Genomic DNA, 14,503 nt, shown 5'->3' on the forward strand with positions numbered 1-14,503 from the left:
TATATACATAATGACTAATTCGAGGGTAATGAACTAATGTATGGCAAGGCCAGATGTTAATAATGTTCCAGGCCGCAAGCTTGATGATGATTAGCACATTGGGTGGCAAATTTGAGATTTTATGATGGCAGATTCACAGTAATAGCAATTCAAACCAGTGGCAAAATACATTGTTCATGTTCTACTTCTGTTTCTTGAAAAAATCCAAATAATCAAAAAAATGTTCACTTGAAATGCTCTTTAAAAATTTGTAAACATGTCATGTTATTGCCAAAAGAATGTTTAACTTACTTTCTGTAATCATGCGTTTTGTTCATAAAAAAAGGGCAAGCACTAGGAAATATACCATACACCCTAAGAGCAATGGAGCATGTGGCTTGGCATTGCGAAAGAGCAGAGCATCCTTCTCACGAGTCAGGACAGAAACAGCTTATTTCGGACCTGCTGGCTCCCGTCAGCAATCAACGGTTGCCATTGCATCTCCAAGATGGATAAGATCATCTTGAACCTGAATTCCGGATACCTCCAATGCCCACGTCGCCATCTACACTCATTTGGTCTCCGTTTTCTGCGAGGGGTCCATTTCATACCTGTGCAAAACCTTTGCCTAAACACTCAATTTATCCTACACGCTTCCGCAATCCCTACAGCATGTCATCAGAAATTGTATTAGCACAGGCATGTTTCTTATTACTTTTTTATAAAGAAAAATACAGACCCTTTTTGCGTCACAGGTGCATATAGCCACTGTCACTTATCACAGATTGTTTATTACTCTCAATGCTCCAAAAAGACTGTCATTCTAGTTTTGCCCTAAGTCAACCATTTCTTTCAAAAAAATTCAAATCATCTGACATTTGATCAGTTTACAAATAATTCATTGTCAGTTTATCGTAAAATATTTTTTCATAATATATCCTTTTTATATTATCAATGTTGATATTCTTCTCTATTAAGTTGGTCAAACTTAGGATAGTTTGACTTAAGATAAAAGCTCGATTGACATTCTTTTTACGATGGAAGGAGTATTTACCTATCCATTTTCCAGCGATGCTTTCATGATCAGAGCCTACTCTACAGTCCATCAACTTAAATATATATGCTCAACGCACATACATTATTTGTGTTCTATCCAAAACGTAGGTGTGAAATAGTTTCACTTTCAACACATTCAATCAAATTTTAATGTATATCTTATGGAAATTATTAGCGTGTATGTGTGCACACCCTACATGCCTATGAACCCAATGGCGTACACTCATAAGATGCTAACCCACTGGAATAAAAACTAGCTGCACATCTCTGAATTACTTGTGGAATAAAATTAGTGGCAGTAATAAACTTTACTTTTTTCATATTAAGATGACCTAGATTTTATGTAAAAGGCATTGCAGGTGAAATCTCTACTTACTTGTAAATTTTTACAAAGCCACAGAAGAGTCCATTATATTAGTAGTTATTACAATGCAAGATGATAAGTATCATTTCATTAAGAAAAAGAGAAGAAAAGATTAATCACAAAACTAAGATAGAAGAAATTAATAGTAACCCCAGCACTATAATATGGTGCAAACATAAAAAAGGACATGTCTAAAGTGCACCATAATAATTACTTTAATATATAAAAGTAGTAGTGGCGTTAATCTAGAGGAAAAGGAGTCACTTTTCCATCCACTTTTGATAAAAGTTTGGTAAACGTGCTTTAATAATTAAAACAAGAAACTTTTGGTTAAATTTTGTCAAAACAAGCACTAGCAACCTTTGCAAGAATTGTTTGCTCAAAATCTGGAAAGTGCATCCATTTCTTTTCCAGGAGCACACAACAGAGGAACTCTTATCATCGAATCTGCACTTATGCCCGCCATGTGCACACATTCTGATACGAGTAAGAGGCAAATGGGGTAGTGGTAGCAGGGAAATTGTATTCTTTTATGTAAAGGAAGGATAAATTTTCAAAAGAACAGTAACAAAAAGTGATTATAGAAATAATTTGGGTGCTTTGCATAAAGGAGAGCAAACTAAAACAGATCAGGAATCTACTTAAAGACTAGTACTAGACATGAAACAAAAGCTCAACTACTAGTGAGTTTGACGGATATATACTAGCTCAGCCAGTTTCCCATGCATATTTTGGTCCCTAGATTTGGGACAACCACATTATCCCTTATAACAAGATGAATGACTCCAGCGAACTCGCCTTCTTTTTTTTTTCTTTTTATTGGATTTCTGAAAATACAAATATTTCGACAAAGTATCAGGAAACTGCCTATATATGTTTTACCTGGGATGGTCCAGCTTGAGTGTAAGATGCAAGAGAACCTTTACAGCAACATTCTTCACATCTGCACAGTGCAACACCAAACGACAAAAGAAGCGGTGTCATCACCAGCATAAACTGGCACAATCATGTCATACGATGACGGCAACAGATTTCAGCTGCAGTTGACATCCTTCTCAACTGCAAACTCTCCCTCATGATCATACAGTCTCCTTTCCCATACTTACCAGTCGCTGGAGAGGAAGAGGGGGGACCAGCGCCTGGCTTCCTAGGTAGATGCATGGCACCATGTGCTTAGTGGAGGCCATGATCCTGTCTTCCCAGAGCTTCCGGTAGCGGCGGCAACCGTGAGGATGATACCACTAGCCATGGACACAACTTTTATTCAAATGGGGCGTTAGTGGTAGTCCACCACCCTCATTAGAACTACTCCCAGGTAATGAAATCGCAGAAAATGCAGGCATCCTGAAGTAGGTCATACAAAATTTAGTTTCAAAGTTTTGTAATATATCTATAAGTTCTTAAATTTACTCTGAAACCTACGAATAGAATATTTCTCTTGAAGTTGCAGCAGTTTCACAATTTTGTTTTAAATTTCCTAGGTAACTTGCTGACCTGCTTCGTTCTGCTGCTGGCAGGGGAAAGAGTGGGTGCATCACCAAACCACGAGGACGGAAAGAGAGCACAAGGTCCAAACAGAAGGTAATTAGCACTTCAACACCCGGTAGCTGAAGTCCTAATAATCAACACTACTACTGTAAGATATATGTCCTCAGTCTAAAGCTGGCAGTTCAGAAACTGAATTTTATTCTACAACTCTCTTTGACAAGGAAAAGGAATTTAAAAAAAATACCTGACAGAACTGAATTGGAGAAAGAAAATTTGAAGTCAACCACCGATGGGATCTTGTAAACTTTTAACAGAGGTTGACCTCCTGATCAGAGTCAGTACTAGATTTCACAAGTTGCTTAGCTTGCAGAGCGTTGACCAATCTGGGCCATCAACCACTTCCGCGCTCCATAGCTGAAAACTCGGTTGGATTCCTCTTCGCCGTCGACCTCGTTTCAGAACATGGTGTGAAAACACAAGTGATCTAGTAATCTTATTCTAAGTTAGTTTGTTGGACTGACTGTCCGACTTGATTGACACTAGCACAGAGAAAAAATTAGTACATCTCATAATCATGACTTCAGCGAGGATTCCTTGTTGGATGTTAAAGAATGTACCATACCAGCCTGTCAGCGTTGAATATCCACTGTAATCTCCATCACAATCTTCAGGTTTTGATTTCTTTTCGCTGAATATTGACTAGTTTAAGGTGTGCATTCCGCATTGAAGCCACAAACTGGGACGGTTCGCTTCCAAGAATGTCTGAAAGCTTTTGTTTCTGCTGTTCGTATATGGTGGTTCTCTGCTAGGATGTTTGGTGAATGTGCTATATACTACTTTGAACACAACTTCTCCAGCACGGCTGCACCCGAATCAAAATGCTTTTCTATATGTTGCGCCAACCGATCATCGATTCATCGTCGAGTCATCTTTAGTTTCATCCGAGGTTGTGGTGTTGAACTAAATGTACGACAGGAACCATTTTAGTATAACACCCCACGATCATTTTGGGACAAACATGTATTCGCATTTCATAGGGGTAAATTTGTGTGCTACTTATAAGCATCTTTTTTGGACAGAAAAAAAACTTGAATTTCAGCAAATATTTACCTAGTTCAGTGATGCAAAGAAACATTCACTTAGCCAATGCTGAAAATTGGAAGGAAAAAAATAAATACTGTCATGCTCTGAAGCCTGAAGGCAGAGGGTGAAACGGCGAGCCAGTTTGTCAAATGTCACAACCTCCACCTCCCATGCTCTGACCCGTTCCCATTTATGGCCACGTCGTCCACTCCCTGAGCTCCCTCGCCAGTCGCCACGGAACCCACACGACATGCTCTGCCTCGCCGCCTTCCTCCTCCTCGCGCTCGCGCCACCACCCGCCGCGGCGGCAGCCGAGCCTGGCCCGGCGAACGATGCGCCGTCGTGCCCGTACGACCTGGCGACGGCGGCGCAGATGATCCCGCGCGAGTGCCACGCGAACGCCACGGCGGCGCCGGGCGCCACGGGCTGCTGCTGGTACGTGTTCGCGGCCTACATCTTCGCCGCCGCCGACCACGCCAACCGCACCGGCGAGGCCTTCCTCCCGCGCGGTCCCGCGGCCGCGTGCTCCGACGCCTTCGCCTCCGCGCTCCTCGCCGGTGGCCTCGTGTCGCGGTCGCTCCTCGCCGGGAACGGCTCCTGCGACCTCACCGGCGACCCGGGCAAGCTCGCGGCGGGGTCGCGCCCGTGCCAGCTCGCCACCATCGACGGCGTGCGGGGGCTGGCGCCGAGCGCGCTGCCCAACGCCACGCGCCTCTGCGCCGCGCCGGGTCTGGAGCGCGCGCCAAGCGTCGGGCCCGACACGCCGGGCTGCTCCGTGTGCCGCGACGCGGTGATCGCGACCACCTACGAGATGCTCGCCAGCGCGCGCACCAAGGAGTTCGTGCCCTGCGGGATGGCGGCCACGGTCGCCGTCTGGTCGACCGCGCCGCCGCCGCTAGAGCGCTACAGCGCCTACGCGCTCTGCATGCTCCAGGTCCTTGAGAACGTCAACAGCCTCGGCACCGGCGACCTCGTGCCCTCACCGCCGCCGCCGGTTGCCTCGGCCACCCTGTCGCCTCCAGCACCAGCCGCTTCCAGCTCTTCCTCGAGCAAAAACATCGTCGGCATCGCCGCCGGCTCTGCTGCAGCAGGCGTGGCGGTCGTCGCTTGCATCGGCTTCGCCGGCGTGGCAATTGCGAGAATCCGTCGCGGGCGTAGGCTGACTGCAGGGGACAGTGAGAGCGGTGACGACGGGAGCGACGACGACTCCGTGGCGTCTCTGCCGCCTCTGCCGCGTGAAGGCTTGTACATCTTCACCAAAGCGGAGCTGATGCAGGCGACGAACGGGTACGACAAGAAGCTCCTGCTCGGCACTGGCGGCGCCGGCAAGGTGTACCTCGGGCACCTACCGTCGGGGCAGCGCGTGGCCATCAAGAAGATATACCGGGCAAAGAAGGTGTCCGAGTTCTACGCCGAGGTGGCCGTGCTCGCCAAGCTGCGGCACCGCAACCTCACCACGCTCGTCGGCTACTGCCTCGGCGGCCGCGGCGGCGACCACGCGCTGGTGTACGAGTACCTGGCCGGCGGCAACCTGTGGCGCGCGCTGTTCCAGGGCGAGCTGCCGTGGCGCCGCCGGCTGGAGGTGGCCGTGGACGTGGCCGAGGGGCTGGCGTACCTGCACGGGTTCCGCGAGGGCGCCGTGGTGCACCGCGACGTGAAGCCGACCAACGTGCTGCTGTCGGAGTCCGGCACGGCGAAGCTGTCGGACTTCGGCGTGTCGCGCATCGTGCCGGAGGGCGGGACGCACGTGTCCACGGAGGTCCGCGGCACCCGCGGGTACGTGGACCCGGAGAGCTTCAGCGCCGGCCACGTCTCGGAGGCCGCCGACGTGTACAGCTTCGGCGTCGTGCTCCTGGAGCTCGCCACGGGGATGCGCGCCGTGGTGCCGACGCCGTCGGGGGGCGCCGAGTCCATTGTGCAGGCCGCGCACTGGGCCGTCACCGAGGCCGGCGGCGAGCCGGGGCCGGCCGCCGAGGCCATGGTGGACCGGCGGCTCGGGCCGGTGTGGGACAGGACCACCGTGCGCGCCGTGTTCGCGCTGGCGTGCCGGTGCGTGCGCCCGTACAAGCACGAGCGGCCGGAGATCGCCGAGGTGCTCGCCCTGCTCAAGGGTATGCTCGCCGACTACACCGCGCGTCTCATCAACGGCGACGGCGACGAATTGTCTCCCGACGCCGAGAGTTCGGAGGTCACGGCCTCGTCGTCGGCCGCGACGCCCGAGCCGGTGTCCATGCCGTCGACGTCGTCGTCCACGCTCAACACCGAGGTGATGTCGACGCCGTCGCTGCAGGGCGTGGAGTAGCGTGGCTGTCAGGACCCCGGTCGAACACCTGGTGGTTGGCCCAATGGCGCCAATCAGGACAAAGCAGCACATCAGTATCAAATGTCTCCCCACTACTGGACTGTTTGGAGATGATGATCCGGTGGTGCTGTGGTTTGATAGTAAGGTTTAAATAAAAATTGAAAATACAAGTCTTGTTCCATCAGTGACATGAGAATGGGATGAATCAAGTTTGGGAAGGCAGGGCACTGCAAGAAGGCAAGTCTAGTGTTCAGAGGACAACTAGCCACAGGATGGCCTCTGAATGACTGTAAAGTTTTCTCCGATTTTTGTGATTATTTGTAAATTTTAGTTGATATTTGAATAGGCATGCCAAAATTTATACTAATTCTACAAATTTATACCACCAATTTGCTGCCTAGAGTCCTTGGGTGTGTAGATTTATTTTTTTAGATCAAGAAAACTTCCAACCTTGAACATTCATATGTGAATGTCTATAGCCAAACTACAAGAGCTCTAAGGCTCTAAACCTCTCAATGAAGGATTAAGAGGCACAAGAACAAAGAAAGAAAGCTAGAAGACTACATTTCAATCTTTTTCTTCGTTCACATTTCAATCCTACAATAGTTTTGCAAAGCACCAATCCAACACATCTCTCGTCTGCTTAGAAACTTGATGTCTGAATCTTCGGTTCCTTGCCAAATCCTTCCACGTAGAAATCATATAAACAAACTCCCCTTAAGCAATGAGTTTAGGAACACAGAACTCCAGGGCAACGCTTCCAAGGAGAACATGATATTGAAAACGCCGTCGTCGCCCATCCGACAAGCTGGAGTTAGATTTTTCACCCGGAGAACTGCTGATCCTTGCAGAAAACATCACAACAATACCTTAAAGGAGTAAAAATGATGCCTAGACAGCGCCGTCGGAGTTGGCCCGACGCATACATCTAGATAGAGCTTTCGTCCGAAACTCCTGCAAGAAAACATTATCACCATCGCGAGCAATCAGCCCATAAGACGGCCACCGAAGTCCCACCGGCCGATCTGAGTCGGGGAGTGGAGCAGGCCATTGGCCTCTCCTATGGCCACCACGCAAGGGAGCCAGGGGTTCTAAGTTACAAGCTCAATTATCAAAAAAAAAAAATGTTACCAGCTGTCTTAAAATGCTACAAGAGTATATAAATTGCAGACCGTTATTGTGATAAATCTTCATACTTCTCCCATAAAAATGTTATTGCAAGATTTGTAACTAAAAAACCCTTTCAATACAATACAATTAGGAAATAAAGTTGTCAATTGTCAGGATTAAAGATCATGTCAATCGCAGAAACTGTGTCCGATAGCGATGGTCGCTTGATCCTAAATAAATTCAGTCAGCATCCAGTAGATTCGCAGCCTCAATTGTAACTGAGGGCCTGTTCGTTTCCTCCTATCTAAACTTTAGACCCATCACATCAAAGAGAATCTTGCTATTTAGAAGTACTAAATAAAATCTGTTTATAAAACTTTTTGCACAGCTAGATGCTAATTCGCGAGACAAATTTAATGAGCCTAATTAATCCATAATTTGCCACAGTGATGCTACAGTAATTGTTCGCTAATCATGGACTAATATACCTCATTAGATTCGTCTCGCGAATTAGCACTAGGGTTCTGCAATTAGTTTTGTAATTAGACTTTATTTAATACTTCTAAATGATAAGATTCTCTTTGATGTGACCCCTCTAAAATTTAGATACCCGGAAACCAACACCCCCTGAATCGATCGTCGGTTCTAACGTAGTATGAACTTGGTCAGTATCCCATGATGTATAGCAGCCGCATTTCACAAGCGAGGACTGTCAAAACTCAAAAACTGATCTCTGTTCCATCCACAGCTTTAGCACGACTGCCAAGATCCGAGCTATCTTTTATCTTTACCGCATCTCGCTGGTGGTTGGGACTTGGAGCTGCGAGGCGAAAAGTTGTACTAGGCCATCGCCCAGTCTCTGTCGATCGAAACGCAGCAGTAGTCTCAGATCTGATCTGATCTGATCCGATCCGAGAATGTGACAATGTCGACCTACCAGACCATAGTCCTGACAAGGGGGTGAGGTCCAAGAAATGCCTCGAGCGACGGCGACTTGGCCCGCCATCGATCATGTCGTTCGTGGATCAGCAAACGAGACCAAGGCCGTCACCTGCTCCCAAATAGCAATCAGGGCTGGACTTGCTATGTTCTTTAATATGAAATCAAAGCGATGTTTTGCTCAAAAAAATAAAAAGAAAAAGAAAAGCTAACCATGAAAATAATGGATGGATCTTTATTAGCTAGTGCGGTAAAAAAAACATGCCTTGTCATGGATACGTTCGAGTTGATCGCATAATAAGCCATCTCTGGTGAGAGGCCAAATAATGGCAGGATGGAACACAGAGATATAAAACATATCGTCTTCCCGCGCCGGGGGGGGGGGGGGGGGGGGGGGGACTGTTCCAACCTAACCTATAACCTATAAAGAAATAAACGGAACAGTTGAAATTTCATAAAAGAAATGCCCGGAAATAAAAGAAAATAACATAATATCTCATGTCAGAAGTGGGATTTGAACCCACGCCCTCGTTAGAGGACCAGAACTTGAGTCTGGCGCCTTAGACCACTCGGCCATCCTGACGTTGCCGTGCAAGCCTTAATTATCAAGCTATATAGTCACAGCCACACACCCGATGGCGTGCCCCTGCCGTCGTCTGGCGTGAGCTGGCGTCGTCATGCGAGGGCCCACCCAGCGCTCGGGTTCGGCATCCCACGCGCGCGTCGCATTTGTATCATGTGCATCGGGTGCTTCAAAACCATGGAAACAATCCAATAAATGCATCGTCGATTCGCTAGCTAGCCTGCCAAAAGACCCCGTTTAAAACTTTGGGCGAGCGCATGGGAAAAAAAAAAAGAACAATGCATCACCGATTTTGATTCGCTGGATTTAGACCCGGTTGGATCCACCTGAGATCGCGGATCGTTTAAAGCTTGGATTGCAGAAGCTACGTGCTGTTTAGATCTCTCGAGCCAGCTTGTGGGATTCCACGATAGATCCAGGTTATACGTACTGTATCTCTATGATGCGTGCCCGGCGTTTTAATTCAAACCACCAAAATCTTCAAAATTTGATCATAACTTTCTAGCTTGGCAAAAGATAGATCTCAGCAGCAGCTGGCGATGACCATTTTAAAAAAATATATATATATTGTACAGGTATACAGATCAATTCATCACGTGGTGTCATGATTTTTTTCCAGATCGTGCATGTATTCTGCAGAGTCGAGTCAGCGCATGGTGTCATGGTCTGCCAGATATTTCCAGGCCTTGCTGTGTTGCTACGGTGTCGCGCTGGGGACCTGATCATAGATAGGGGCGACGTGGTCGAAGGGGAAAAGTTCCTGAACGGCTAACGTTCATCTCCCCCAGCTCATCGGGTCAAAAGCGTATTCTCAGCATCATCAGCATCCGTCAAAATGCTTCGCCGAGACCACCGTATGTACCTGCAGAACAAGAAAAACGCAAATGTTCAGAGCTCACCAACCTCACTGCTAACGCAAGGAAACAGCTTTTGGATTTGTCATCGCTTCGTAAACTACAGCACCGCAACACTACCCGACTACGATCGACTGAATTCTGCTGCCATTTTCCAATCGGAAGTTTCAGTAAGTCTGGACCTGGGCTACATACGCAGTAAAGTTTCAGTTCCTCATTGTTACTGTTCTCAGATAAATATACAACTCCATATATATGTTCTTGAGTTATAATGCTTTATAGTTCTGGCTGCTAACACTGTGCCTCCATCAAGGTTGGCTGCTGCTTTGTATCAGTATTGTGCTACATGATCCGCAGCATATCTTCGAGGACTAAATAATAAAAAAATTCTTCGGACTAATACAGTGTTTTATGTCAGTATTGTGCTACCAAATCTGATGGAGCCTCTGGTTTGCACAAACATGGTGAATATCCAATATTCAGAGGCAAGGAACAAAAGCCTTCTGTGTTGGCATCTAGCTAGCCATCTGAAGTTCTGAACAACCAAACAAGAAAGATCATTTTTAGTCGTTACATAAAATTCTTCAGAGTACATAAAAAATGATCCTGCCTATCCGATGATGGAGACAATGTGGTCAGATCAATGTACTAAACAATGCACTGAACAGCTCTGGTAAGGCTGCTGTATGATCTCACCAGAACAACCAAACATCCACTGCTACATTTGACCAGACAGAAACATGGTGCGTACGGAAGCAAGGAACGTGGTGCTCACCGAGTAAGTACGATTCCTGAATGTAGAACAATACGCCGAACAATCACAAACGAAAAGGCAAACGGAAACGGGATGACCATCCAATATTCAGAGACAAGGAACATAAAATGGCTGAATGCCATCTGCCCATCTGAATTCTGAAGGAACAAATCTAAGAGATGATAAACATCTGAACCAGAAACGAAAGAATTTTGTCACTGATCACAAGCTCCAATGATGAGCTTCAGTCCTACACTGGACTCAAATCCTTTGCTGACCTGCATACCACTACTTCTGCACTACAGCACTACGGCACTACAACCAGATATTAGCAGGAATTTTGTTTCTCCGAATGGAAAGCAAATCTGAACTATTCACAGTTGCAGCTGCATCCCTCCTCGGGGTCGGAGCAGAGCAGCGCAGAGCTCAGAATAACGGGAAGCCGCCGTCCTGCTCCGCCTTGGGAGCCATCGGCGACGCGAGCATGTTGCCGAAGAAGTCGGCGTCCCCGGGCATCTGCAGGTAGTCGAGGTTGATCCCCGCGAGCCAGTCGTCGCCGCCGAGGTTGCCGAAGTCCTGCACCTCCTCCTTGGGCAGGACGGCGCCGGCGGGGGCGAGAGCAGGAGCGGGGCCCATGTCGTCAAACTCCGGCAGCGATCCCAGCTCCGGGAACGTCTCGTCGTCGATCTCCGACTCCGGCGTGCGCGTGTCGGAGTGGGAGTGCGAGAGCGACGCCTCCAACTCCATTGCCTTCTCCTTCTGCTGCTGCATCTTCTCCCACTCGTTCTTTTTGTTGTAGAGGCGGCACAGCACCCAGTCGTCCAGCTGCAGGAGGATCAAACCAATCCAACATCGAAAGCATCAGCATTCCCGTCGATCAAGAACAGTTCTTGGTGCATCAGGAAATGGGTAAAATTTTGAGACGACGTGAGATTGTCAGGGCGTTCTTACCCTGAGCGAGCCGTTGCCGGGCTTCTTGCCGCCGGCGTCGGCGAGGCGGTACTCGTGCATGATCCACTCCGTCTTGACCCCGCGCGGCGGCTTCCCGTGGTAAAAGACGAGCGCCTTCTTGATCCCCATGGTCCGCCCCCCGTGCTGGACAGGCTTGTCGGCGCCGGTGGCCTTCCAGTACCCGGTCCCGGCGGCGCGGTTGGGGCGGGAGCCGTTGGGGTACTTGCGGTCCCTCGGCGTGAAGAAGTACCACTCGCGGCGGCCGAAGAGGGCGCGCTCGGGGAGATCCCAGGGGTCGAAGCGGTAGAGGTCGACCTCGGCGATGATGGGGACGGGCGGGCTGCGCCCGGCGGCGCGCGCGCAGAGGTAGTGCGCGACGAGCTCCTCGTCGGTGGGGTGGAAGCGGAAGCCCGGGGGCAGGTTCAGCTCCGCCTCGGCGTCACGGCGCTGCGTCGCGGCCGCCGTCACCATGGCTGCTTCTTGGTTGATGGCTCTTGCTTGCGGTGGGTGGTGGGTGGCTGCGGCTGAGGCGGTGGAGTGGAGTGGGGGGTTCTTGGGAGAGGCGGGGAGCGGAGGGGGAGTGGGGATAAATAGAGAGGGGAGGAGGGGTCAAGGGTAGGAAGGTTCGCGGGCGCCGGGGGGTCAAAGCGAGGGGGCGAGGTGGGATTGGGGGCGGCGGCGGCGGCCGGGGGAAAGGGCGGGGCAGGGCAGCCCAGGGCAGGCAGGGGTCGCGATGGTTGGGGGCAGCGGTCGGCCGCTTGCGCAGGATGCTGACGTCCATTTGACCGGCGACCCATGGGACACCGTTGGATACAGGGAGCGGCCGCTGTCTTTATTTTTTTTTCCCCGCAGAAAAAGAAAAGAGAGACAGTGACTGCGAGGATTCTTCTTACAGTACAATTCAGGCTTCCTGGAACTGGAGCAAAGGCGCTGCATCCATTTAAATTTTATACTCAAAATTTACCAGAAACACAGAAGAGCAAACTGTTGTCCAAATCCTCGGACATGGCTGCTACAATGTAGATCCCGTTATTTCTAATAAGTTATAACCGTTAATCTTTAATGTGTATCGCTTGTCGCCGAGTGGCCTTTTCAGCGTGTAGAGCGTGTATTTATGCTTATCCTAAGAAACTGCCACCGAATCGGATCCTGTCGATTTTCTCTTCCAACGGCATCCGACTACGTGTAGTTACCGTTTTAAAACATTAGATGGCTCACGTGTCGGCTATAATGTGTAATTATCCTTTCCAGAAGTTATAACCGTTAATCTATAACGTGAATCACTTGTCGGCTAGTGGTTTTATCAGAATATTAATTGTGTATTTATACCTATCCTATAGCTTTTAAAGAAACTACCGTTGGATCAGATCTTTACGGTTTCGTCGTCGAAACCGTACACGACCGAAGGCAATCACCTCTTCAAAACACTATATGACTCGCTATAAAGTTGGCTACTATCCAACACCCTCTATTATTACCTAGCGCTATTAGTTATGATAAATATAACCTCTACCGTAACAACTATTTCTATCCGAAACCTATTTCTCGGTCCTATTTTCTCTCCCAAATGAACAACCACCATCTTATCACTAAAACTACTAGGATAAACTAAAGACCAGACAAGGCGTTGACGGTAAGGCCAGGAGGATAAACCCTGCATAGAAACCTAGGTGCACCTGCGTCCATCTCTCTGATCTCACCTCGACGACAATGTCAACAAAAACAAAGTCTGCACGTGAGCACGTCTTTAGGAGTGTGGGTGAGGTCAAGCTTGTATTTTAATATCCTTGCCGGCACGTGCGGCGGTGCGGCCGCTGGGTACTCTCCTGCGACCTGCGGCGGTCTCGGTCGACAGGACGCCATGGCAACAGGTCGCCTGCCTGCCTGCCTGCTTCGGTTCTCTGAACCCGACGCCGTCACGTCGCCGTCAACCGGATCAAAAGCCACCCGCCGGGGACCACCAGACCCGGGCCTACTGCCTTTGCCGGGCGGAGGCGGTGACGTCATCGACGACATCATCTCGCCCCTTGCTGACAGGGGTGTCCGCATCAGCGGGTACGGCAGCGCGAGGTGGTTCCTCTGCAGCCGCGGGAACGTGTGGCCCGGGATGTGGCCAGTGTGGTGGGTCGTACTGGCATGTGGATGTGGTTGCTGTTTGCGACGGTAGGGAGAGTAGGGACTAGAGAGTATATAGGGGGTGCTAGGGTGTGGGTGTCAATGTCCTGGATGGACTTTACGGGTGGACCATGCGAAGAATCTAGGGACCCGATTCATCAAAAAAAAGAATCTAGGGGGCCCTTAGAATAGAGGAATATCAAGGGAATTGAACTGCGTATGGATTTTTATTGAAGCAAAGGAGTAGAATTTGAACATCCATATGATTGCTCGGAAAAAAGGGGAAAAAACCTGCATGTATCTTTCCTATGGACATGTATGTTACAGGTTCAAGAATAAAGCTCAGGTTGGTTATGGACTTATAATAATCTGATTTCCGGCAATATTCTGCTAAAAAAAGGGCAAGATGCAAAACAACAGTCTTGTGTTTTTGGCCATATCTAAGGCTCTCCAGAATGTTTGGCTAGAGTGAAGCCCAAAGAGGAGAGAGAGCATTTGGGCATCGCTTGTCACATTGCAACAACCGATGTCAGTGCTTAGAATTTCAGGAGCAATACACGTTCATGTGCACCGATGCTTAAAGAATAAACAAACCGAATGGTACACCTACATGAGTGGTCAACTGAGGAACTTGAGGGCAAAGTAAATAATTGTGTCATTTTTTATTTGTTGTGGGGGCATGGAGATGGCAAGGAGTGAAGCTAACACATTGTGGGTAAAAAAAAAGGAATCAAGCATCACAGTGAGGTGTCGATCATCTATAGTTTTAAGCTTCATTCACACTATAGAAGGCCTAAGTAGAAAAAAAATCCACCGGGAGCTCATCATTGGACATGATCCAATCAAACTCCTTACAGTAGTGCTAATTATAGTTTTCATCACCAAATTGAGGTGTGTGAGCTTGTGATTTTATTTGTGTTATCTC

At 48.8% G+C, this 14,503-nt stretch overlaps 2 protein-coding genes, 1 long non-coding RNA gene and 1 other non-coding gene across 4 annotated transcripts; 1 reads left to right on the top strand and 3 right to left on the bottom strand.

The window, feature by feature from the left end:
* Positions 1 to 441: 441 nt before the first annotated feature.
* LOC112880411 lies at positions 442 to 2,647 on the bottom strand. The gene is made up of 3 exons (XR_003226318.1): positions 2,506 to 2,647; positions 2,282 to 2,342; positions 442 to 644 (listed from the first exon to the last, which is right to left on the bottom strand). It is a non-coding gene; the product is annotated as an uncharacterized LOC112880411 (long non-coding RNA).
* Positions 2,648 to 4,220: 1,573 nt separating this feature from the next.
* LOC112880816 (proline-rich receptor-like protein kinase PERK3) lies at positions 4,221 to 6,272 on the top strand. The gene has a single exon (XM_025945566.1). It carries the CDS (start codon positions 4,221 to 4,223, stop codon positions 6,270 to 6,272), a length of 2,052 nt encoding a protein of 683 aa, XP_025801351.1.
* A 2,548-nt stretch (positions 6,273 to 8,820) lies between these two features.
* On the bottom strand, positions 8,821 to 8,904 carry TRNAL-CAA. Its single transcript has one exon. It is a non-coding gene; the product is annotated as a tRNA-Leu (tRNA).
* A 1,689-nt stretch (positions 8,905 to 10,593) lies between these two features.
* On the bottom strand, positions 10,594 to 12,029 carry LOC112883110 (NAC domain-containing protein 67-like). Its single transcript, XM_025948343.1, has 2 exons — positions 11,464 to 12,029; positions 10,594 to 11,337 (listed from the first exon to the last, which is right to left on the bottom strand). The coding sequence occupies exons 1-2, from the start codon at positions 11,932 to 11,934 to the stop codon at positions 10,939 to 10,941; spliced, it is 870 nt and encodes a 289-aa protein (XP_025804128.1). The 5' UTR covers positions 11,935 to 12,029; the 3' UTR covers positions 10,594 to 10,938.
* Between the last annotated feature and the right edge of the window lie 2,474 nt (positions 12,030 to 14,503).

Source organism: Panicum hallii, chromosome 2, assembly GCF_002211085.1.
Source record: "Panicum hallii strain FIL2 chromosome 2, PHallii_v3.1, whole genome shotgun sequence".
Taxonomy (NCBI): Eukaryota; Viridiplantae; Streptophyta; class Magnoliopsida; order Poales; family Poaceae; genus Panicum; species Panicum hallii.